Source organism: Orbicella faveolata, unplaced genomic scaffold, assembly GCF_042242905.1.
Source record: "Orbicella faveolata isolate gen_17 unplaced genomic scaffold, um_ofav_v1 contig_1, whole genome shotgun sequence".
In the NCBI taxonomy this organism is placed as follows: Eukaryota; Metazoa; Cnidaria; class Anthozoa; order Scleractinia; family Merulinidae; genus Orbicella; species Orbicella faveolata.
Window position 1 is genome coordinate 5,445,001 of NW_028301536.1, and position 23,083 is coordinate 5,468,083.

At 38.3% G+C, this 23,083-nt stretch overlaps 1 protein-coding gene across 1 annotated transcript in view; it reads right to left on the reverse strand.

Moving 5' to 3' along the window:
- Positions 1-23,083, reverse strand: part of LOC149117815 (uncharacterized) — an 81,453-nt gene that overhangs the window by 25,845 nt on the left and 32,525 nt on the right. The window contains exons 2-5 of the mRNA XM_089298779.1: positions 4,327-4,395; positions 2,951-2,998; positions 1,581-1,658; positions 1,232-1,299 (exon numbers count right to left, since the gene is read on the reverse strand). Of these exons, the coding sequence (XP_089154905.1) occupies positions 1,232-1,299; positions 1,581-1,658; positions 2,951-2,998; positions 4,327-4,393 (261 nt within the window). The 5' untranslated portion in view covers positions 4,394-4,395. The remainder of the gene's footprint in view (positions 1-1,231; positions 1,300-1,580; positions 1,659-2,950; positions 2,999-4,326; positions 4,396-23,083) is intronic.

A 23,083-nucleotide genomic window follows, 5' to 3' on the forward strand; every position in this document is an offset into this window, starting at 1 on the left:
TAATTGAAAAACTCAGGACTGTTTATTAAACAAGAGAAGTGACAGGCTCGTTTTGATGAAATTGACACGATTTTTGATAAATCCAGACATATACAGGGCGATAAATAAAGCTATTCATAACCCTATCTGGTACTAAATAACAACTTGATTATGAGCTCGAGAATTCTACGAAGTGATAATTGATGAGGCTGAAGGCTGAATCAGTTATAACCTCGTGGAAATCGAGAGCATCTATTTTTGGCAGAATTCTGTCTAGATTAGCTTCCAAAAATTTTTCAAATATTTCCTTACACGATAGGAAATATTAAACTTTAGGCTTTGATAAAATCACACACGGATTAAATTGCCGTTTGCAATTTGCAGCTGCTTAAACGCACTCATCAGTTTATTGAACTATTTTGAACTTTCAAAGTCGCATAACGGCCAGTATGCCTAAGTTAGTCTTCTTAGGAATTGGATTATTCAGTAACGTTTCTTGATCGTCCTCTGAAACCTCTGAGAAAAACGAGAGAACGTCACCAATTTATGGACGATTCCATCCTTCACACACTTCTGACTGACAGAGTACGATAGTTCAGCCTGCTCACACATATTTTGATTACAAGTCCTTCAGGATAAATTAAAAGCTCGACCACCTAACGAATCTTTCTAGACTGCAAGGATGAGGAAAGGATGGAAATGGGGATTTCTTGTCGCTAGTGCCAGCGGAAATGCACAAAAGGGGGCTCTTGAGCAGACGTTCTCCTTCTCTACCGCGCACCCCGCTCCGCTCCCTTTCCATCGATCCCCGCTCTCCCCCATTTCTCCCCCGTTTTACGCCTACACAGGCTAAGTTCTCCCAAAGATAATATTAATTACCGCGCGCATAGCTCATGGAGGAAGAAAATCACTTGAAGCCGCTTGAGCTGTCACAAGATTATCTTGGGAGTTCTGACGCCGAGAATGACCTAAACTACGTTGAAATAATCTTACAGTGATTATGTTAGAGATAAGGCCCACATGGGGATTAACTCTTGCCCTTCATCCTCTCATTAAAAAAGAGATCAGTCAGTGTAATGTCTGCAGCCTTTTTGTCGATATCTGGGGTGGGAATGTTCCGTGGTATGAGAAATACTCAAATGAAAGCAGGGTTTTCTGCCAGTTTAATCGTGGACCACTATTTTCCAGAAGGTAGCGGGACTTGTAGCTTTAAAGAGCAGAAAGAATTTAACAGCCATGTTTCAAAGGATACTGCCAATCCCTTATCACACCAGGACGTGGCTTCCTCGTAACGCTTCAGTTTTACACAGGCACTAGCTCCTAAAAAGGAACAGTAATATTTGTCTTAAACACCACTATTACTTCTGACAGGTTACCAGAATAGTGGCAACAAGAAAGGCACGTTGTACACGAACAAATCATCGACCGTAAGGATTGAGGATATTACTGTACGAGGAAAGGCAGACAAGACTTTAATAATTGCAAGAAGTCTTCCTGTTGCAATGACTGCTTCATTCAAAGCCTTGTGAACTTACACTCACTGGATTTCTGCTCATTGATATAGATTTCACGGGTCAACAAAATGGTCGTCAAGAACTTACCTCTTTGAATGGCTTCAATGAAAGTTGGTTGCAAAGTGACAGCGGCTGTTGCATCATTCAGTGTTTCCTGGTAATTTCCTGGCAAATGCAAAAAGAAAACAAATATTATATCATTTCATGTTGTAGACGTGAAAAGGGTAAAATTAAGTAGTAAAATTATCACTATCTGCGAGTGTCTTACATGAAATTAATCCGGGATAAATTTAACATGATAGTTATCCTGGACATGGCAAGAGCAAAACGTAATGTTTTCTATACACTTTTAACCACTTTCTATATCGTTTCTATCGCCTTAGCGTTTTCTTTGTCATCCATGCTGCAATTTTCTTGTATTGTGTCTATGTAAATATTTTAAAGTTTCAGCAGAATCTCATTAGCATTGTTATAATCGATTGTATATATTAAAGCGCATACAAAAATTTCACTTTTCAACTTAAAAATGACCGTTGCCCGGTCGAAACGTCGTTGCTTTTAACGTTAACTTTGAAATCAGTTTCCATAAACTTATTGATTTAAATAAGCTTAACTAATTTTAATTTCCTTGTTGTTTGGATTATGGAAAATATTTAAATAGTTTTATTTAAATCGAGTTAAATCATGTCTCTCTTCTTAAATTTAAAAATATTTTTGTCACTATGAATATTGCTATATTTTTTATAGTTTTATTTGATGTTGGTTTTTATATCATGACTAATATGCTACCTTGGTTGTATTTATTGTTATTATTATTCTTATAACAATACTGTTCGGTGTTGTGGTAATTCTATCTTAGTATTTTTTAGTCTAAAATGGCTTGAAACCTGGATATTTGAGACTATGGTGACCTAGGTGAATACAAAAGTAATCAAATAATCAGTACAATATTGGTTTATTGCAACAGATTTAGTATATAATTTTAAAGTATATGGACTGTTTAGGTTTATATCACTCGAGTGAAATAATTTCGCCTCAAGTCGCCTAAAGTCGCCTTAAGTCGCCCAAAGTCACCTTAAGTTACGGCGACTTAAAACTACTTAAGGTCCCAGAGAAGGCGTTAATAAAACCCAGGACCCGTTAGTTATATTCGACCAACTTTGTGGCTTACTCGTGTTCAAATATGACCAAAGCGATAAGAAATAGATAAATAAAACACTTGTAATTGTTATGGATATTTACCAACACAAAAAAGCAGCCCAACACCAAATAGTGCTTTTAAAACACTTTCGAAATCAAACCTAAACAAAAGTAATCTTTTATCACGCGGGGTTCAGGGCATGAACGTGCAACCTCGTTCCCAGGGTCACTCCTCTTTCCACTCCGAAGAGCTTTGAGATTTACAGCCTGAATAAAGAACTAATAAACACATTATAAAATTTAAAATAAGATCTTACCCAAACGAAAATAAACAGCCGCTCTGCTACTGTACACTTTGGCTATCGCTTAAAAAAAGAGACGATGGATTAGTGCATCGCTCAAATTTGTTAATTATGCCTAATACTGACACATAAATGAAATAATTCATTTCTATTTCTAAAAGTATGCAATGGCTAGAAGCTCGAAATACGTAGTTCCCGGCAATTACTTACTACTAAGATGTATTTTCTTTAAAGATACCGTGTACCTTTAGAGCACCTGTAGAAGTGTGTCGTGTCCAAGAGATGTAGCGCGTCCCACTCAAACTGTAGATACCTAAACTTGTATATCACATTAAAGCTTCTAGATCTGGTCATGTACTACACCAAACATTTTGAAATAAAATGAATTGTGATTTTTTTTTTTTTTTTTTTTTTACGACTTCTAAATGTGAGCGTCCGATTCATCTTTGTACAGTAGATAGTTTGACAAAGAAACAACCGGGAAGCGTATGCTAATTTTTTTATTTTCAAATATTTTTTCTCCGAGAGCAATTTTTCTCCCGTCACTCCATATTATTTTAATCCTATCTCGAAAATGTTCTGCAACGTTTCACTGAAATTGCATATGGCAAATCGCAGACGCGTTTTTTTAGCTCTTCGTGATAATAATATAGTTTGATAGCCAGCTCTATAAACTTCTATTTGATATGGGGGTTTAGTTTAGTTCAATTCAGTTTGAACCGGGCTCGCTACTTCACTTGCACGTGAGACACCTCGAAAGGTATACGGTAACCTTAAACACTCATCCAGGATTACGCACAAAAATACAAAGGATTTTTCTGCCCAATCAGGATCCAGATTTGCAGTTGGAAATGACTTAAGAGACTCGGTTCCCAGGGGCGCTTTCTACCTTACATGTAATCTTTGGACGCTTCAATTTATGCCGGGTTTACATCGTCCCGCCCCAACTAACAGCGCCAGGGTCTCCGAGGATGCCCGGAACCAAAACATCTCGCTGCTTGAGTTTTCGCATTCATAATGGTTTCTTAACATGCGTAGATAGAGCAACCGCTGCGACTAATAGTGGCTCAAGTTCCGATTTCAACCAGAGGTCCTGACACTTTAACTGTTAGTTACCAAGCAATCGAAAAATATATATAAAAAATAAATTAATTTTGCGCGGAAACTTTGTATATAGTGCAAAAAGCATACTCCATGAGATTTCAACCTACGCATCGTCTTCGTTTAATTCCCCTATAAAACTGAACGCTTTAACTCACCTTTTATTGTATCAACCGATTTTCTATCACATTTTATGAGACCTGTAGCCTTTTCCAGTGAAAATTGGACCTAAATAATTATGATTTTTAAAGATATGTTTTAAATTGAAATGTTGTTAAGAGTATATTTACCTTTTAAAGTGTCATCATCAACATCCAGGTTAGCATCAGAAGGTGATGTCACTTGACTTTCCGCCATTGCTGAAATAAACCCAAGGAAAAAGAATGAATATTTGCGCTAGCAAATTTTCGTTTTTTGGCCCATCATATTTGTGTTTTTTTATTGCCCATAATATCTCCACATAATAGCCTCTCCGGGTATATTGTTTTCCAAGTACATTCTAAGAGAGCCGTTTTGCAGACCTCTTAGTCTACATTTCCCGACACCGTTAAACCACAGGTGACCAAAGCGTATGGTAAGGGAAGGGGCGCCTGCCATCCAACCAATAATTCCTGCTTGATATTCCGTAGATGTCCATATCCGAATGAAACGGCCTTATCCCAAATTTCAGGAAAATAAAAAAGAATGAACAGACTCGCGAGTTATACTATAATTGTCGAAAATTTCGCTGCTGGATTTCAGTCTGTTGTTGAGGGAGGCAACGCCCGGAACCTTCTCCCTAGGACGGACTGAAATCACATAGAGAACAGTACTGATACCTTTTCTCAATTGCATTCCTTTCTCTTCCTTCTTTTCATTATTTTTAACATGCTATTTAAATTTACTGAGAGGAATTTTTCTAAATGCAATGTTCTTTTTCCCAAATACTGCTCTTATAATTATTGCAGAACGTTTTGTTACAACTTTTCGATCTGATTTGGACAGAATGCTTGAATTATATTTTGATAATTATAACAATAATCATAATTAGAATTATAATTGTAATTATAATTGTAATTATAATTGTATTATATTTTTAAACAGACTTAGGCCCAGTTCAGACGTCGTGCTTATGACGTGCCGAACGAAATTCAGGAATTAAGTTCGACAAAAGCAAAAAAAGCTTTTGAATTAAGATCGGGAAGCAATTAACTTCGACAAGCTCTGCCGTGCTACGCCACTCTGGCACGGCAGCGATTGAAACGTCGTGCTCCTGTCGCGCCAAACAAAATTCATAAATCATATTAATGTATTTTGGCGGGATTACGTTCTCACGGGTAGTTAGGAGGAGAATTGTTACGAGGCATCAGTAAATTCTGAATTTGGTTCGACTCTAGCACGACTTCTGAATCAGAGTTGTTTTCTGCCGTACCATAGTCGAACCAAATTGCAATTACGTTCGGCTTTGAAAAAGCACGACGTCTGAACTGGGCCTTACACGTCGGCAATTGTGATCGAACATGACGTTTTATGAAGCGTAATTATAACTGGGTTGCTTTTCGAAAGGGCGCCAAGCTGGTGAATTAATTTCTGAACATGGAGCTCTGTGCAGTCGCCCGCTAGTCCATCACTGGCGAACGTCTAAATCCACGAAAACAAACAGATCCACGAATAACAAACACCGCCATCAAAACAAATCATAATTAAAGCTTGTGTCGGTGAAGTTAAGTACAGACGCCTGCAGACAATTCAGCATTGAACTGTGCAGTCACGGTCACTGAATTTACTGCTTTCAATGTACGATAAGTTTAAAAATATGACTGAAAACTGAGTACTATATAGCGTAATAAAATAAATTTTAAGTTAGGTCTATCGCCAACCGGCAGTGTCTGCGTCTGTCATTACTTTGCGCCCTCTAACGAAAAATCATAAGGGCAACGTATGCATCAACAAACCTACGACAAAGCCTGCTATGCAGCTTTAGCATTTTATGTCGCAGGAAACGGGAAAAAAGGAAACGCATTTAATGACTCGTTTGCCGCGGGTGAGATCGTACCCAGTCAGCCGTCCCTCGTACGTCGATCATTTTTTCCCGTCTTCATACTCCCCCGAGGTCTTTTGTCCCTATTATGTTGGTTTATTCGCATATTCTACCGGTTATCAGAAAGCAAAAATTTTCATCACAACAACTTAAAGCCCCCGTGGGGCGGGGGGGGGGTACTCCGATATAAGAAGGACGGGGGGGTGCTCGTCTTACCTTTTAGGGATGAAAAAATAGCTTTTGGTTCTTCTTAAAGTGTTCAGCCTCAAATGGTCCACAGCGGCAGCTCTTGCGGTACCTTATAGGGTAAAATGAACAATTCATATTGACCAGCAAAACAGAGATTTATCAAAATGCTTTCGTAAACTTCTACGAGTTGAAGGTACTCCAAGCAATCGTCTTCATCGCATTTAAAAATTATGAAAGCGTCAGTAAATGTGTTGTTTTGAAATTCGTACCAAAGAGGGTTAAAAAAAATTCCATCCACGCCCACAATACAGGATCTTGGTACCTTTTAGGAATCTTTTCAAAATTTTCCACGAGCATCCCTCTCCTTTATATATGGATGTGCCCAGCTCCCCCCCCCCCCCCCTCTCCGCCTCTCCGCCTCCCCCAAGGATTTCAAGGTGGCAAATTTTAGTGTTTAGTACAACAGCACCTTTCAAAACGCTCGAAATTCGTTATGGTAAAAGAAAAAAAATAGAAGACTAGAATCGCGAAGAAGAGAGTAATAACGGATTAGAAGCGATGACATTGTCCTTCGGGTTCATGACACAGTCTCTCTGAATAAATTAACGAAACCGCAAAGTGGATCACTAACGACAAGTTTTAAATTGAGTTTTCGTCAGCGATTTGGAAACATCGCTATTTCAACTAAATTTATCGCATAATTCCTTTAAAAGAGAGCGTTCTTAATTAACGCTCTCTCTTTAAGGAATTATAACAACCTTAATATTGTTGTGTTTTCGAATTCCTAAATAGTAAACCATACGAATCAGTTCGATAGCACAAATATACCTTTCAGACCTTTGAAGAAGACGTATTGATTATAACCAAGTCATAATTTCTCTATCGCTCATTTAGTTATTATCATTAGTCTTATTGCTGCTGCTGACTGAAACGTGATAAAACTTCGCACTTTCTTCCGTTCAGAACCGCTATTTCCCTTTCGAAGAGTGTCGTTGATTTCTACTAACATGACTATCGCACAAGCTGCAGACATGACAGCGAACTAGTTTCTCAGATTCTTAATTGTTCAAAGTAGCTTTTAATTGTAGCCGTGCAGAATTGAACAGTCTTCAAAATATTTCTTTTACGAGGCACAGCATAAACAGAATCTCAATGAACAACAAAACAATAACTTACCTGCTCTTCTGTTTAAGCTTAATTACCACTGTGACCAACGAGAAAACACAACAAACTTCATTTTAAAAACTCGTCATTGACACTTGAATCATAACTGCCTTGCTTGAATACAAAACAATTTACAGGTCTACACAAGTGACGTGAATAAAGGAGGAAACAAACCTGGCGGGCGGAATTTAATTACAATCGTGTAACGGAATTTGGGCTTTTTCCCTTTTTCTCTGGAACAATGCATACCGCATGACCTTGAAAGACTCACGTGATTAAAGTATAAATAGTTATACTGACGCAGCCAGTCAATATTTTTCACTTTTTTCGATTATGAAATTCACTGAAATGCAGAACGAAAATTTTAACAATTAGAACAAGAAAATGCAAGAAACTAAAGTAAGAAACTTTAAAGCAGTGTAAACCGATCACTCGGAAAAGCTGTCTGGTCCTAAGCCTAAACAAGGCTGCAGGGCAATACATTACGTACATTTGATATGCCTAATTTGGCATAGCATAACAGAATTTTGGAAAATCTTACAACAATCAAAAGGCGAGCTGGATTTGGGTCTGTTTTTCGGAGAGGCATATTACATGAAACGCCTAACACCTTCTCTCAACGATCGACTGAAATCCAACAGAGACAACGTTTTCTCATTAGCATTCCTGTTTGTTTTGTCTCTTCATTGTTCTTAACACATAATAACATATTTGTAGCTTGTGTCCTGGTGAAGTCAAATACAGACGACCGCAGACAATTCAGCATTGAACTGTGCAGTCACGGTGATTGAATTCACTGCTTGACTTAACGATAAGTTAATAACATGACTGCAACTGAGAACTAAATAATAATAATATGACCAGTTGGAAGTTCGCCCGATAAAATGACAGCTAGATTTCACAATGCATATGGGCTCGCGAAATTCAAGTTTGTGGAATGAGCATCTATGAGTAGTAGTTTGGTTCACTCTGATAACACTTTAAGTCTACTCTGAATAAAAAGGACCGAGGTGTTCGTCGTACCTTTTAGGGGTTATAAAAAAAGACGTTTTGGTGCCTCGCAGGGTGTTCAGCCTCAATTGGACCATAGCGGGAGCTCTTATGATACCTCATAGGGTATAATATATAACTCATATTGGCCAGGATAGAGATCTATGACAATGCTGTCAAAAATTCTTGCAATTAGAAGGTATTCGAAACAATCGTCTTTATTGCTTTTAAATGTGAAGAAAGTGTCAGTTAATGCGCTGTTTTTAAATTGGTACCTCAGGGGAGGGATAAGAAAAATCTCTAGCTACGCTCACGATACAGGATCTTGGTAACTCTTACGAATCTTTTCAAAATTTTTCACTGGCACCTCCGCCCTTTATATATGGGGTGCCCCCACCGCCCCCAACCTTCTCAAGATGGCAAATTTTAGTTTTTAGTACAATAACACCGTTCAAAACGCTTGAAGTCGGTTATGGTAAAACTGACGGAAGACTTGAATCGCGAAAAAAGAGGATAATAATGGACTAGAACCGATGATATCGTCCTTCGGGTTCATGACACGTACAGCCTTTCAGTTCCAAGAAAATCTGAAATCAAACGCCTCTCTGAATAAATTAACGAGACTGCACTATCGATCATTACCGACACATTTTAAATTGACTTCTTCGTTCCACGGTTTGGAAATATGGCTCTTTCGACTGAATTTATCACTTAGCACGTTAATAAAGTTCCCTTTAAAGGAATTACAACAGCTTAAGCGTTGTTATGTGTTCAAATTATATTCCTAGATGGACAACAACACGAATCAGTTCGATAGCACAACTTGATTCCTTTGAAGAGGGCTTATTGACTATAACCAAGTCACAATTTCTCTATCGTACATCTATTTATTATTCTTAACCTTGTTGCTGCTACATGTATTGACTGAAACTTGATAACTGCGCACTTTCTTCCCTTTGGAATCGCTCGTTCCTGTTCAAAGAGTGTCGTTGATTTCTAGTAACATGACTATCGTACAAGCCGTAAAGACGAGTGCGAACCAGTTTCTTTCTAAATTCTTCAAACTAGTTTCAATTGTAGCTGTGAAGAATTGAACAGTCCTCAAAATTTTCCTTACACGAGCCACGGCATAAAAGGAATCACAACGAACAACACTGCACCAAAACAATAATTTACCTGCTCTTCTATTTAACCTTGTTTAACACAGTGAGCAACGAGAAAACATAACGAACATCAATAAACTCGTCATTGACACTAAATCGTAACATTATTTGAATTCAAAGCAACTTGCTTTGGAGTGAGCAGAACAGTTCTACACAGCTGACGTGATTAAGGCTGGCGGGCGGAATTTAATTTCAATTGTGTTAGGAATTTGGGTTTTTTCCCTTTTTTCTCTGGAACAATGCCGCATAGCCTTGAAAGACTTTCACGTGACTAAACTATAAATCACCATATTGACGCAGCCAGTCAGTAATTTTTCATTTTTTCGATCACAAAATTCAAATGTCGAACGAAATTTGAACACTGAGGGCAAGAAAAGGCATCAAATTAAAGTAAGAAAAAAAGTGCTGACTGGAACCTCAGATTACAGTGTAAACCGATTATAGTCAGAAATCTCTCTGGCTAGCCCAATCAAGGCTGCGCAGGGCAATACATTATGTACATTTCATATGCCTAATTAACCGCGCGGCCATGGGCCGAGCGCGGTTCATGTTCTACCCTTGGTTTATTTTTTTTTATTTTTTTTTTGTCGGAGACCAGACGTAGATCTCCACTCGGCCAACTTTGAATTACGCAATCGGTAATGTTTACTCGCCAAACCTTGTTTCTTCAGGGTCAACAGAAATCTCAGATTACAAAATCACGCCGAACCTACACGTTGCAAAAAAATCTCTTCAAAACCCTGACATCGTTAATAGCTACCTCATATCGGCAGTATTAAAATCTATTCGTTAACAATCCAGCTTCATCATATTAAAATTTCAACGAAATCGAACAAAACCAGAACTAAATATTATTAGATTTTTTTTGTAACCTAGCTTCATTGCGTGAGTCGACAAAGGAAGCGACGGTCGCCCATAGCCACCAAAACACATTAACATAACCAGTGAACCTACGTTTCGGTCAAAAAAATCCAGGATTATTGCCCGAAAGCTGAAAATTCAAGAGGAACATCTTTTTCGAACTTTTCTCAAGTTATTTAGACGAAAAAAAAACCTCGGCGGACTCCAAAAGAGAACGAAACAAAAAACAGAACGAGACAGTGAGAAGAGCCGATAATTTATTCACCGCGCGGCCTTCGTTACGTTCACGTTAAAAAAACCTTACTTCTGGATAATTTCAGCCTTACAAGTCAGCAACTGGTCCCAAATTACTTTCTGTATCCTTACAAATGTCCTGACTTCCATCTCCGAAAGATTTGGCCGCAATTTTTTAGCAAATAAACATTTCGCCGACAGCAATCACCATTACGGTGGCTTGCAACTAATTCGCTAACTTTACAAAACCCTCCCGAGGGGGGGATATGACGAAAAGAGCTGAAAAATGATGACCGGAAATAGAGTAATTTTCTCAGCTTCCAGTTTGCCAAATTTGCCGGAAATAGGTTCAAAACCGATATTTTTTTTTCGTTTTTTTTTCTTCGGGTCACTCATGCTACCAAAACAGTTAACTTTTAAAAGCGCGGTTGTAAGATCTTAAAGATCTTCTTGTTTGGTATGGTATACCCAAAATTTACTTAACGTTTTCTCATTAGAATTTCAGTCTTTTTGCTTCGTCTCTTTATTGTTAGCTTTACGAAGCGCTTCTGGGTTACTCTTGGAATGCTTCAAATAGACTTCAGGAAAATCACTAGAAAATAATAACCACGTAAAGCGGGTGTAAATTAAAAGGGGACCAAGTTGACCCTCGCTAAATTTATTTGTGAACATGAAATTCTGTACAGTCACCGGTAAGTACACCACTGGCGAACCTCTAAACAGATCCACGAATAACAAACACTGCCCTCAAAACAAATCATTTATTTGTAGCTTGTGTCCCGGTTAAGTCTAATATAGACACCTGCAGGCAATTCGGCATTGAAGTGTGCAGTTACGGTCACTGAATTCACAGCCTGACTTGACGATAAGTTTAATGACATGAATGTATACTGAATACCAAATAAAAATATGACCAGCTATGAGTAGAACCGATAAACTGATTGATAAATTTCACAATGGGCTCGATTGAATTCAAGTTGGCGGAGTAGGCATCTTTGAGTAGTTCGCTTCACTCTGATACCAGTTTAAGTCCACTGTGAATGTTTTCCACAGTTTAAACCCCCAGGGGGGGCCTCCCATATAAAAAAGACCGGGTTGCTCGTCGTACCATTCGGAGATTAAAAAAGGGGTTTTGGTGCCTCGTGAGGTGTTCAGCATGAAATGGTCCACAGCAGAAGCTTTTGCGGTACTTTATAGGTAGAATACACAGCTCATGTTGACCAGGATAGAGATTTACGACAATTTATTCATAACCTCTTACGAGTAGAAGGTATTCGAAGCAATCGTCTTTATAGCTCTTAAATATTCTGAAGTGTCAGTTAATGTGTTGTTTTAAAATTGGTGAATCAAAGGGTTAAGAAAAATTTACACTACGCCCACAATACAGGATCCTGGTCCCTCTTAGGAATCTTTTCAAAATTTTCCACGAGCAACCCCGTCCTTAATATATGGGAGTGCAACCCCCCCCCCCCCCCCCCCCCCAAGCTTTTCAAGAAGGCAAATTTTAGTTTTTAGTACAATAACACCGAACACATCGAAATCGGTTATGGTAAAAAAATAGAAGATTAAAATCGCGAAGATCGAAGAGGGTATTAATGGGTTAGAAGCGATGATATAGTCCTTTGGGTTCATGACACGTACAGCCTTCCAGTCGATAGAAAGTCTGAAATGAAACGTATCTCTGAATGAATTAACGAAACCGCACAGTGGATCAATAACGACAAGTTTTAAATTGACTTTTTCGTCAGCGGCTTGGAAATATGGCCACTTCGACTAAATTTATCGCTTAACAAGTTAATAACGTTCTTTTTTAAATGAATTAAAACAGCCTAGGCGCTGTTGTGTTTTCAAATTCCTAGATAGATAGCAATACGAGTCATTTCGACGGCACAAATGTACCTTTGAGGAAGGCGTATTAAATATAACCAAGTCACAATCTCTCTATCATTCATCTTTTTGAAACTTGATAACTACGCACTTTCTTCTGTTCGGAACCGTTCGTTCCCGTTTGAGGATTGTCGTTGATTTCTATTAACATGACTGTCGTACAAACCGTAAAGACGAGTGCGAACTACTGTAGTTTCTTTCTAAGTTCTATAAAGTAGTTTCAATTGTAGCCGTGCATAATTGAACGGTCCTTAAAATATTCATTATACGAGCCACGGCATAAAAGGAATCACAACGAGCAACACTGCATCAAAACAATAACTTACCTGCTCTTCTATTTAAGCTTGTTTAACGCGGTGACCAACGAGAAAACATAACGAGCATCAGCAAACTCGTCATTGACGCTTGAGACATAATTTCTTTGCTTGAATACAAAACGACTTGCTCTGGAGTGAACAGAACAGTTCTACACAACTGACGTGATTAAAGCTGGCGGGCGGAATTTATTTTAATTGTGTTAGGAATTTGGGTTTTTTCCCTTTTTCTCTGAAACAATGCCGCTTGACCTTAAAAGACTTTCAAGTGATTAAACTATAAATAACTATACTGAAGTAGCCAGTCAGTAGTTTTTACTTTTTTCGGCTATGAAATTCACTGAAATGCAGAACAAGAAACAAGAAACTATAGTTAGAAACTTCAGTGTCAGTGTAAACAAATTACTCGGAAAAGCAGTTTGTTCCTAACCCTAAACAAGGCTGCAGGGCGGCAATACATTACGTACATTTGATATGCCTAATCTGGCATAGCATACTAGAATTTTGGAAAATTTTACAACAAGCAAAAGGCAAACTGGATTTGGGTCTGTTTTTCACAGAGGTATATATACTACATAAACGCCTAGCACCCTCTCTCGACGACCGACTGAAATCCAACAGAGACGACGTTTTCTCATTAGCATTCCTTTTTGCTTTGTCTCTTCAGTGTTGTCAACACACAATTTGAATTTATTGAGAGAAAATATTTCTAAATACAATTTTCTTTTCCTTAAATATCGCTTTCATGGCAGAACGTTTTGTAACAGTTTGTTGATCTGATTTAGACAGAATCCTTGTATTCTCAGAGCATTTTCCGCGAATCTGCGAGTTCCTCGAATTACAATCGACCAAGACGCTTTACGAAGCGTATCTGGGTTATTTTTGGAATGCTTCAAATACACTTCAGGGTAACCAACACAAAATAATAGCCAAGGTTGAGCTATGTAAATTAAAAGGGGGCTAAGTCGATCCTAACTCTTTTAATTTATGAACATCACCCGCGAGTCCACCGCTGACGAACGTCTAAACAGGTCCACGAATAAAAAATACACCACAAGAACTTTAACAAATCATATATGTAGCTTGTGTCTTGGTGAACTCGAGCACACAGACGCCCGCAAGCAATTTGGCATTGAACGGTGTAATCACGGTCACTGAATTTATTGCTTGACTTGACGATAAGTTTAATAACATGACTGAAAACTGAGAATGAAAGAAAATAACTTTTACTTTATAGGTGTATCCCAAACGGCAGTTTCGACGGTGAATAGTTTGAGCGTTCTTTAAACGAAAGCACAAAGACAACATAAACAGACTTTTGCAGGCACTACACAAAGCATGCGATGCATGCTGATATTATTGCGCAACTTTTTCATTTCTGACGGACGTCGAGAAGACAGGAAAAACTCGAAACGCTGGTCTGACTGGTTTGTCACAAGCAACTTAGTAATGATTCAGCCTTCGCTCTTAAGTCGGTGATTTTTTTTTCGTCTCCCTAGTTCCTCCGACTCACCAGAGGTGTTTTGTCCCAATCGTGTTTACTTATTCGCATATTCTAAAGAGCAGGAGAATGGTATAGTTTTTATCACAACATTTCGGTTTTTCAGCTGGGGTTTTTCAAGACGGTAGCTTTTCGTTCTAAGAGCGAAACACAAGCTTAAAAAGCTCTTAATGGGTTAAAAATATTGTTTACGAGTAGCTGCATAAGACGAATGTCAATCAACAACAATGCATGCAGAAAAAGAAAAAAAAAACCTACCTCACTCTCTCCCCTTTACCAGGGTGCAAAAATCATAGTTACCAATAAATTCATCATTGACACTAAATCGTAACATTATTTGAATACAAAACAACTTGCTTTGGAGTGAACGGAGCAGTTATGCACAACTGATTTGGATAAAGAACTTACAGTGCGAATGGACACAGACCGCACGGGTAGAAATTTTATCATGTCGGGAGTTTGGAGTTTTTCCCTTTTTCTCGGAACAACGCTTCATGACCTTGGAAGATTTTTATTTACTCAGTGTACAAACAAATGCATTAACGCAGCCAGTAAGTAGTTTTCCACTTTAAACGCGAAGCAAACTAAAGGTAGAAAATTCGGTTAACTGGAACTTCAGTGTACAGTGTAAACCGATTAGTCAGAAATGTTGAAGATAGATCTCTGGTTACCTTATACTGTTGCGTATGGACAGTTGAAGGTTGCTAGAGACCAAGTGTGTTTAGCACGGCGCGCAAACAAGACAGAGATTACTCACTAACTTGTCAGTGTAGTAAGAACTGTGAAATTTCACGTCTTAAAACTTCTGTGTTTCTATGAAATAGCTCTTGTTGTAAATATTGCGCTGTGTGCTGCAAGTAATAAGCCAGCTAAACCAAGCAAAAATAATTTATTGGCTATTGATGATGTACGAGCCTCTTCCCAAAAGGTAGAGCTCGTTTTTCTCCATATTATGAGTAAGAGCAAACATCAAATTTCTACGAAAAACAGTGGTACGGCAGATAAATATGTCAATAGTCCTGTAGTTGTTGTATTGATGTTTAAGGTAATAAATGATTTTTAAATTTTTGTATATTTTGGCTCAGAGTGACACGAATCGAGTTTGTCTAAAATTCTAAACGGCGCTCAACGGTTAATGTAAATTCAAGGCTATCTTTATGGGTTAGTAAAATTGTAAAACGACGTTAATATTTTTCTAAACATTTTGTAACAGGAAGATGCACTATGATTCCTCACTGGAAACCGTTTTCAAAATTCTTTAAACTATCCCTCAAATGGGACCACGAACGCAAAGCTGTTTATATATATATATATATAAGGCACTGCAACTGATGAAGGTCTTTGACCGAAACGTTTATTTTTATTAAATTTTTAAACTTTTTTTTAGATTTCTTAGACTTTTTACTGTATATATATTTTTTTTTCGCTCGAAGTTGTCCGTCCTCGTTTTCCACAATTGCCTACAAATTTCATTACTCGAGGTTTGGACTACGAATCCTTTTGGATCCTTCTGGCGCGTGGCATCCCTGTTGGCTCGAAGCATCTTAACTTTATATATATATATATATATATATATATATATATATATATATATATATATATATATATATATATAAAACGGTTATAAAATGCCTCAAGCCAACAAAGAATGCCACTGCGTCAGGAGGATCAATGAAGATTCACAGTCCAAGCCTCACCGCAAAAATGAATTTAAAAACGTTTGATAAAGCAAGGACGGACAACTTCTGACGGTAAAAAAAGTTAAAAAGTTAAAAATTTAATAGAAAAACGTTTCGGTCTTAGACCTTCATCAGTTACAAGAGAAAAAGGACGAAAACTAAGTTTAAATACGGTTACAGTGTGGGAGATTACGTAACGAAATGAAAAATACAATATTGTGCTATTAATACATCGTGATTAATACAATACAGGAAGAAAATGCAAAACGAGAAATACAATGCTGTACTATAAATTGCGTCATACAGGGTGATAATTAATAGACCAAACGAAAAGAATACAATACTGTGCATAAATTACATATATATATACTTCTTGAACTTGAACAGAATAAATTTATAGAGCGCTCGACTCTGAGAGGAGCAGTGTAGATAATAAACAATGGTAGCAAGACTTCAATTCATCGTTTTATTGCGACAACGCTGTTTCGTATGGTCAAAGGATGACCACACTCATCAGGCAATATCAACGAATGACCGTTAAATTTCACAAACTGGCAATTAAAAGCTAACTTTAGGTTGCTATGAGATATAAAAACAGTTGCTATGATATGGAAAAACAGATGCTATATAACATTGAAAAACTGGCAATAAAAAAAAATAATAATAATAAAATAAAATAAAATAAAATAATAATAAAATAAAAAAATAATAAAATAATAATAATAATAAAAAGTAAAATAAGAATCAAAAATGAAGCAGTTGCTATGGGATTTAAAATCTGAAACTCGTGTTGCTAAAAGATTGCGTTACGTGCTCACAAAGTTCTTGAGTAGGTATCTGTTTCTGTGGGGGCACGCACTTGCTAGTTCGTTTCGCTTGTTCAAAGTACACAAACTCTTCTTACAGATGATCACGAATTTTTCAAAAAGACATAAATTACATTTGTTAGTAATGTTGCTATAAGGTCTGCACTGCTTAATGATTCTCCACTTGATGGTAAAAGGTTTGTTGTTGTCTTTGAGTGTCCAAATATGTTTAGATAGCTCAGTTTCGTTTCTCTTGTTTTGGTGTCGAAAGGATGCTGTGTGATTCCTGTAGCGCTCTTTAAAATTTGTGGCGAGGCCCACGTATGATTCTGATGACGTTTGTGTTGTGATTGTGGCTTGGTAAACTACATTTTGTGTGAGGCATTTTCCGTCCAGCGGGCATTGATCTTTTTTTCTGCAGTTGTATTCTTTGGCGTTTGTTTGTGTTTGCGACTGGTGGTAATCTGATAGTAGTGCTCTGTTGTGTGACGAGATGATACTCTTCATGTTAGGCATGCAGGAGTAGCTGAGCCTCAGTGTGTGCTTGTTGAAGATCTTGTGTAGGGGGTGTCCGCTAGGGAAGCATCTGTCAATGATGTTTAGGAACTTCCTTCCCAGGTTAGTTTTCACGTTAGCATTCCATGGGGGGTTGTACCATACGATTTTTCTTTGGCGATTTCTGTTGCGCTTTTGCTGTGGTTTATACGTGAGCTTGTGATTGTAGCCACTCTCGTCAAGCGCTTTCTGGTACGGCGGAATCGCTTCGTCGAAAACTTTCTGGCTAGATGAGATGCTGGTCAGTCGTTTGTTGATGTTTTCTGGAATGTTCTTCAGTAGTGCGGGTGGGTGACTACTTTGTCGGTGAACGTAGAGGATTTTGTTGTTGGGTTTCATGAAGGGTTTGTAAGATCCACTTGTAAGGTCTAGGGTTACGTCTAGGAAGTTTATGGTTTTTTTGTTTGCTTCGATGGTGATTTTGAGGCCATTTGACTTGAAAATTTCACTGACTTCTTGTTTCGTTTTCTCGATTTGTTTAGGTGTTGCTTTGCACACTGCCAGACCATCGTCACGGTAGAGACCAACTTGGCCTTTAAGTTTCGGTGTGATGAGGGACGACATGTAGGTGCCGACGAGTTCGCATGTCTCGGCTCCATCATATTTTATTTTATTATTATTATTTTTTTTTATTGCCAGTTTTTCAATGTTATATAGCATCTGTTTTTCCATATCATAGCAACTGTTTTTATATCTCATAGCAACCTAAAGTTAGCTTTTAATTGCCAGTTTGTGAAATTTAACGGTCATTCGTTGATATTGCCTGATGAGTGTGGTCATCCTTTGACCATACGAAACAGCGTTGTCGCAATAAAACGATGAATTGAAGTCTTGCTACCATTGTTTATTATCTATATATATATATGCACACTAAATGGTGTGCAACTAAATTGTGCAGTTTGTCTTCATTTGTGATAGTATATATGAGTTCATGAAGATCGTTTATGTGTGGCTGGTGTTTGTGAAGATTTATATATAATAATAATAATAATAATAGTAATAATTTCCAGCGAAAAAAACTGAAGACTTCACCTGCTATGAAAGTGCTCAATGGAAAACCAGAGCTGTAAATAGATAGATTTATGGAGTCGGGCTGAGTTAAACAAATTTATTCGCTACTCCGAGTTTCATGCTTCTTACGAAGCATTCATCAGCCAACTGCCAGAAAAAGACGGTTACAATCTTAGATATACACATTTAAAATAGGGAACAATGCCTTACAGCGTGACATGTCGAGATGTTATTGGCTGATGGAAGTGTGACGGTCTTGTATACAAAATACAATTAAGCGATCACGTTACTTAACAGAAATTTCTTAGAGTGGTTTAGTGTTGCATTTCCGGTTTACAAATAATGAAAAACTTTTCCCATAAACAGAAATTACATTTTTTGTTGATGTTTGAATACGATTTCGCTTGTTTTACTTTCCTCCATTTGATTTCGTAATTTATTTTATGGTCCTTCAGATTCCATACGTGTTTACTCAGTTCAGTTACATTTCTGTACCGCTCGTTTCTTTCATTAACGATGTATTTGCACGAAGCGGTGAGGAATCCTATTTTCGGGATTAAACTGAACGTAGCCTTCAGTGGAAACATAAAGCAACATGAAACTAACCTTGAAACTCTCCGCTCTCATTTTAAGATGCTTCAGTACGTTCAATCCCAAAAAATATAATGCCGCCTTTTTATATAACAAGAAGATCTGTTAGATCTTATAACCGCGCTTTTAAAATTTAACTGTTTTCTTAGTATTACAGTCGCAACGCAGTGCATATTCTAAAGCAATCTTTGATGATTCATTGATTACTGTAGACATCACAGCACTTGATCAACATAAACTCTATTATCGCACCATCAGTCGTAGCCGTTGTGACATCTCCGATGACGTAATAGTCTTAATCTGGAAGTTTCTTCGGGATATGTATGGGCATGAAGATACGAACACTATTACAAACCGCTTTCTTTCTTTAAAGTCACGATTAAATTTAATTGTTTTTTTCCCTTGAGTTAAGGGTTAGCAAAGAAGTCACACGAGTCACATAATTCAAGAATTGCGTTATCTACGGCTATCTTTAGTACGGTGGTTATTTCCCTATCAATGACGTAATCTTTGCACGTTCTGACACGTTCTTTGCTTGGCTTCCAAACATTTAATTTTCTTTCCGATCTATGAACTCGCTGCGATGAAACAGTCAAAGGATTTACTTCATTTGCCTAAAACCGCAAGAAATACTCGCAAAATTACAAATAAATTAATGACCGTCGCTTCTGCCGAAATAAACTTGCAAAGTAAACACGATCTTATTTGTCACGTAGCGAAAGTGAAAGCTGCAACGTCAGCGCATTCCATGGCTGACGTAATACCTTTTCTTGACGTATTTATTATTCCCTTGGAATCCAACGCTTCGATAAAACCAAAAGAAAATATATTTTACACACAATAAAGAAAACAATATCCGTAAAGTTGTCCGTGTATTAATGTTTCAACAGCTTTTGGCGAATGAACATAACACGTTGCGTGACTCGAAATTTGGCCGACAGGGAGGTTGGGTCTGGTCGCAGACAAAAAAAAAACAAGAAGATCTTTAAGATCTTACAACCGCGCTTTTAAAAGTTAACTGTTTTGGTAGCATGAGTGACCCGAAGAAAAAAAAACGAAAACAAAATATCGGTTTTGAACCTATTTCCAGCAAATTTGGCACACTGGAAGCTGAGAAAATTACTCTATTTCCGGTCATCATTTTTCAGCTCTTTTCGTCATATCCCCCCCTCGGGAGGGTTTTGTAAAGTTAGCGAATTAGTTGCAAGGCACCGTAATGGTGATTGCCGTCGGCGAAATGTTTATTTGCTGAAAAATTGCGGCCAAATCTTTCGGAGATGGAAGTCAGGACATTTGTAAGGATACAGAAAGTAATTTGGGACCAGTTGCTGACTTGTAAGGCTGAAATTATCCAGAAGTAAGGTTTCTTTAACGTGAACGTAACGAAGGCCACGCGGTGAATAAATTATCGGCTCTTCTCACTGTCTCGTTCTGTTTTTTGTTTCGTTCTCTTTTGGAGTCCGCCGAGGTTATTTTTTCGTCTAAATAACTTGAGAAAAGTTCGAAAAAGATGTTCCTCTTGAATTTTCAGCTTTCGGGCAATAATCCTGGATTTTTTTGACCGAAACGTAGGTTCACTGGTTATGTTAATGTGTTTTGGTGGCTATGGGCGACCGTCGCTTCCTTTGTCGACTCACGCAATGAAGCTAGGTTACAAAAAAAATCTAATAATATTTAGTTCTGGTTTTGTTCGATTTCGTTGAAATTTTAATATGATGAAGCTGGATTGTTAACGAATAGATTTTAATACTGCCGATATGAGGTAGCTATTAACGATGTCAGGGTTTTGAAGAGATTTTTTTGCAACGTGTAGGTTCGGCGTGATTTTGTAATCTGAGATTTCTATTGACCCTGAAGAAACAAGGTTTGGCGAGTAAACATTACCGATTGCGTAATTCAAAGTTGGCCGAGTGGAGATCTACGTCTGGTCTCCGACAAAAAAAAAAATAAAAAAAAATAAACCAAGGGTAGAACATGAACCGCGCTCGGCCCATGGCCGCGCGGTTAATTATGCCAAATGTAAGTTTCCGAGCCGAAAGGGCGGCAGGTATATTTTGCAGGGAAAAGGTTGCAGGTTGCAGGATGAAATTTAATTATAACAGGGAAACCGCTGGCACTAAAAATAATTAATAACCTATACTCGTCAGGGGTTCTTACATAATGTAGTTCGCCTCTTTCACATAGTGAAAACACCATCAATCCGCTATAAGTACTTATCGATCGACACGCTGAGACCAGTGAAATCTCTTCAAAGCCATCTGGATGGCCGCTCCACGGATGTTTCCATCGATTCCAGATTTGGCTCGGGTCTTCCCTCAACAACAGAAGATTGCCATCACAAATGAAGCAAATAAATAAAGAAATGAAATAATATAAGATTTTAACCAACGGAATATACTAGCACAAGGTCAGTGTGCTTTCATTTTGGTAGTCACAGGGAAGAAACCAAATTCAGCAGATATTTCAGATGATATTTCAGAAGTTTCTTCAAAAACAATAATCCATTGCAGGCCTAAAATCATAGGAATATACTCTACTCCCATCGCTTCGGCCGATTTGGCACTTGGGTGGAAGCCACCTTTCTGAGCGATTGTAAACAGCGTCATGTAACAGTCATGTAATATTCGCTCTTAGAAAAAGGCGGTATGAACAAGGACGCAGCAATCAAATGCACTTAATGCTTAGGAATTATTTCTTACCTTAGTGAGTATTTCGCGATGGGAAACCACGGCAGTTTTAGCAAAACACAAACAAAAAGCACCGAGCCATGTCGCACGTGACAGTAACGTCACTTCGACTTGGCTGGGAGGGAGAGGAAGGGGGGAGGAGAGAGGGAGGAGCGGTGGTAGTGCACAGGTGGTTTCTCAAACTTTAACTGCACGTTTTGACGGGCGAGTGCATTTTTACGATGTGTCTTTAACGGGCAGCTTTAAAACGGTTTGTATATGTCAAAATCTGTTATATCCTAAAGGTAAAGTCTGCATGCGAGCCAAGTGGCCCATCAGGCCTGAGCTTATCGCGGTTTCTGTAGCATGAAGCGACTAGGAGTATTTCTACTCCCCCCTGGATGGGATGCTAGTCCATCGCAGGGTTACCCCCAGCATTAAGTTCGCCGGTACCCATTTATACACCTGGGTGGAGAGAGGCACTGTGAGAGTAAAGTGTCTTGCCCAAGAACACAACACAATGTCCCCGGCCAGGGCTCGAACCCGGACCGCTCGATCCGGAGACGAGCGCACTAACCATGAGGCCACCGCGCCTCCCACTGTTATATCCTAGATTGGATAAAAAAAAAGTAGATGGTTGATATCACTACCGAAGCGGAACGTCCATGGCACAAATTTTCACTGCGTTGGTTGGACTTAATGATTAAGGTCGTTCGGATAAAAGAGCATGAAAGAAAACGATGAATCCTCTCTGAACAAAGATTTGTTGGTTTCTTAGATACATATGATCATATGGCGCGTGTGCGCGTGACCGCTTCCGAAATGTTGGCTGATTTGGGTGGCACCGTCATTCCTGAGCAACTGAAAGGGCAATAGTAAGTCGAAAAAAATCTGTGCGAAAATTCAGTATATGGTAACAGACGCGGTGATGCGATGGAAAACATCAAATTTGCCCCATTAAATACAGATATTTTTTTGCCCCATTAAATACAGATAAATACTCCATTAATAGACTACACGGGGAGGCTCTACCCGAAAAAGGTAGAGCAAGTTTCTGAAAAGGGGATCCGTTGTGCCGACTTTAAGTATGTGAAAGGGGCAGCACTTTTTATGGATGGTATATGAAAGAGTTATGTAAGTCAAAAGAACAAAAAGTGTATCAAAGGTTAAGCGTTTAGACGTCGGGCGGGATCCTCCCCATATGAAATTACCCCCGGATTACTCCTGATCTCTCTTGAGCAGATGAAGAGTGACTGGTTGGACGTCAAAAACGCCCAAAAAATCAGCATGGTTCAATGAAGTTGAAAATAAGTAGCTAGAGAACAATTTCAGCCTTGAAATCGAACGGCAAAACATTCGCTAGCAAGACCCTGAGAGCGCGGCGAAAGATATGTGTTTGCAAAGAAAGCAGATAGG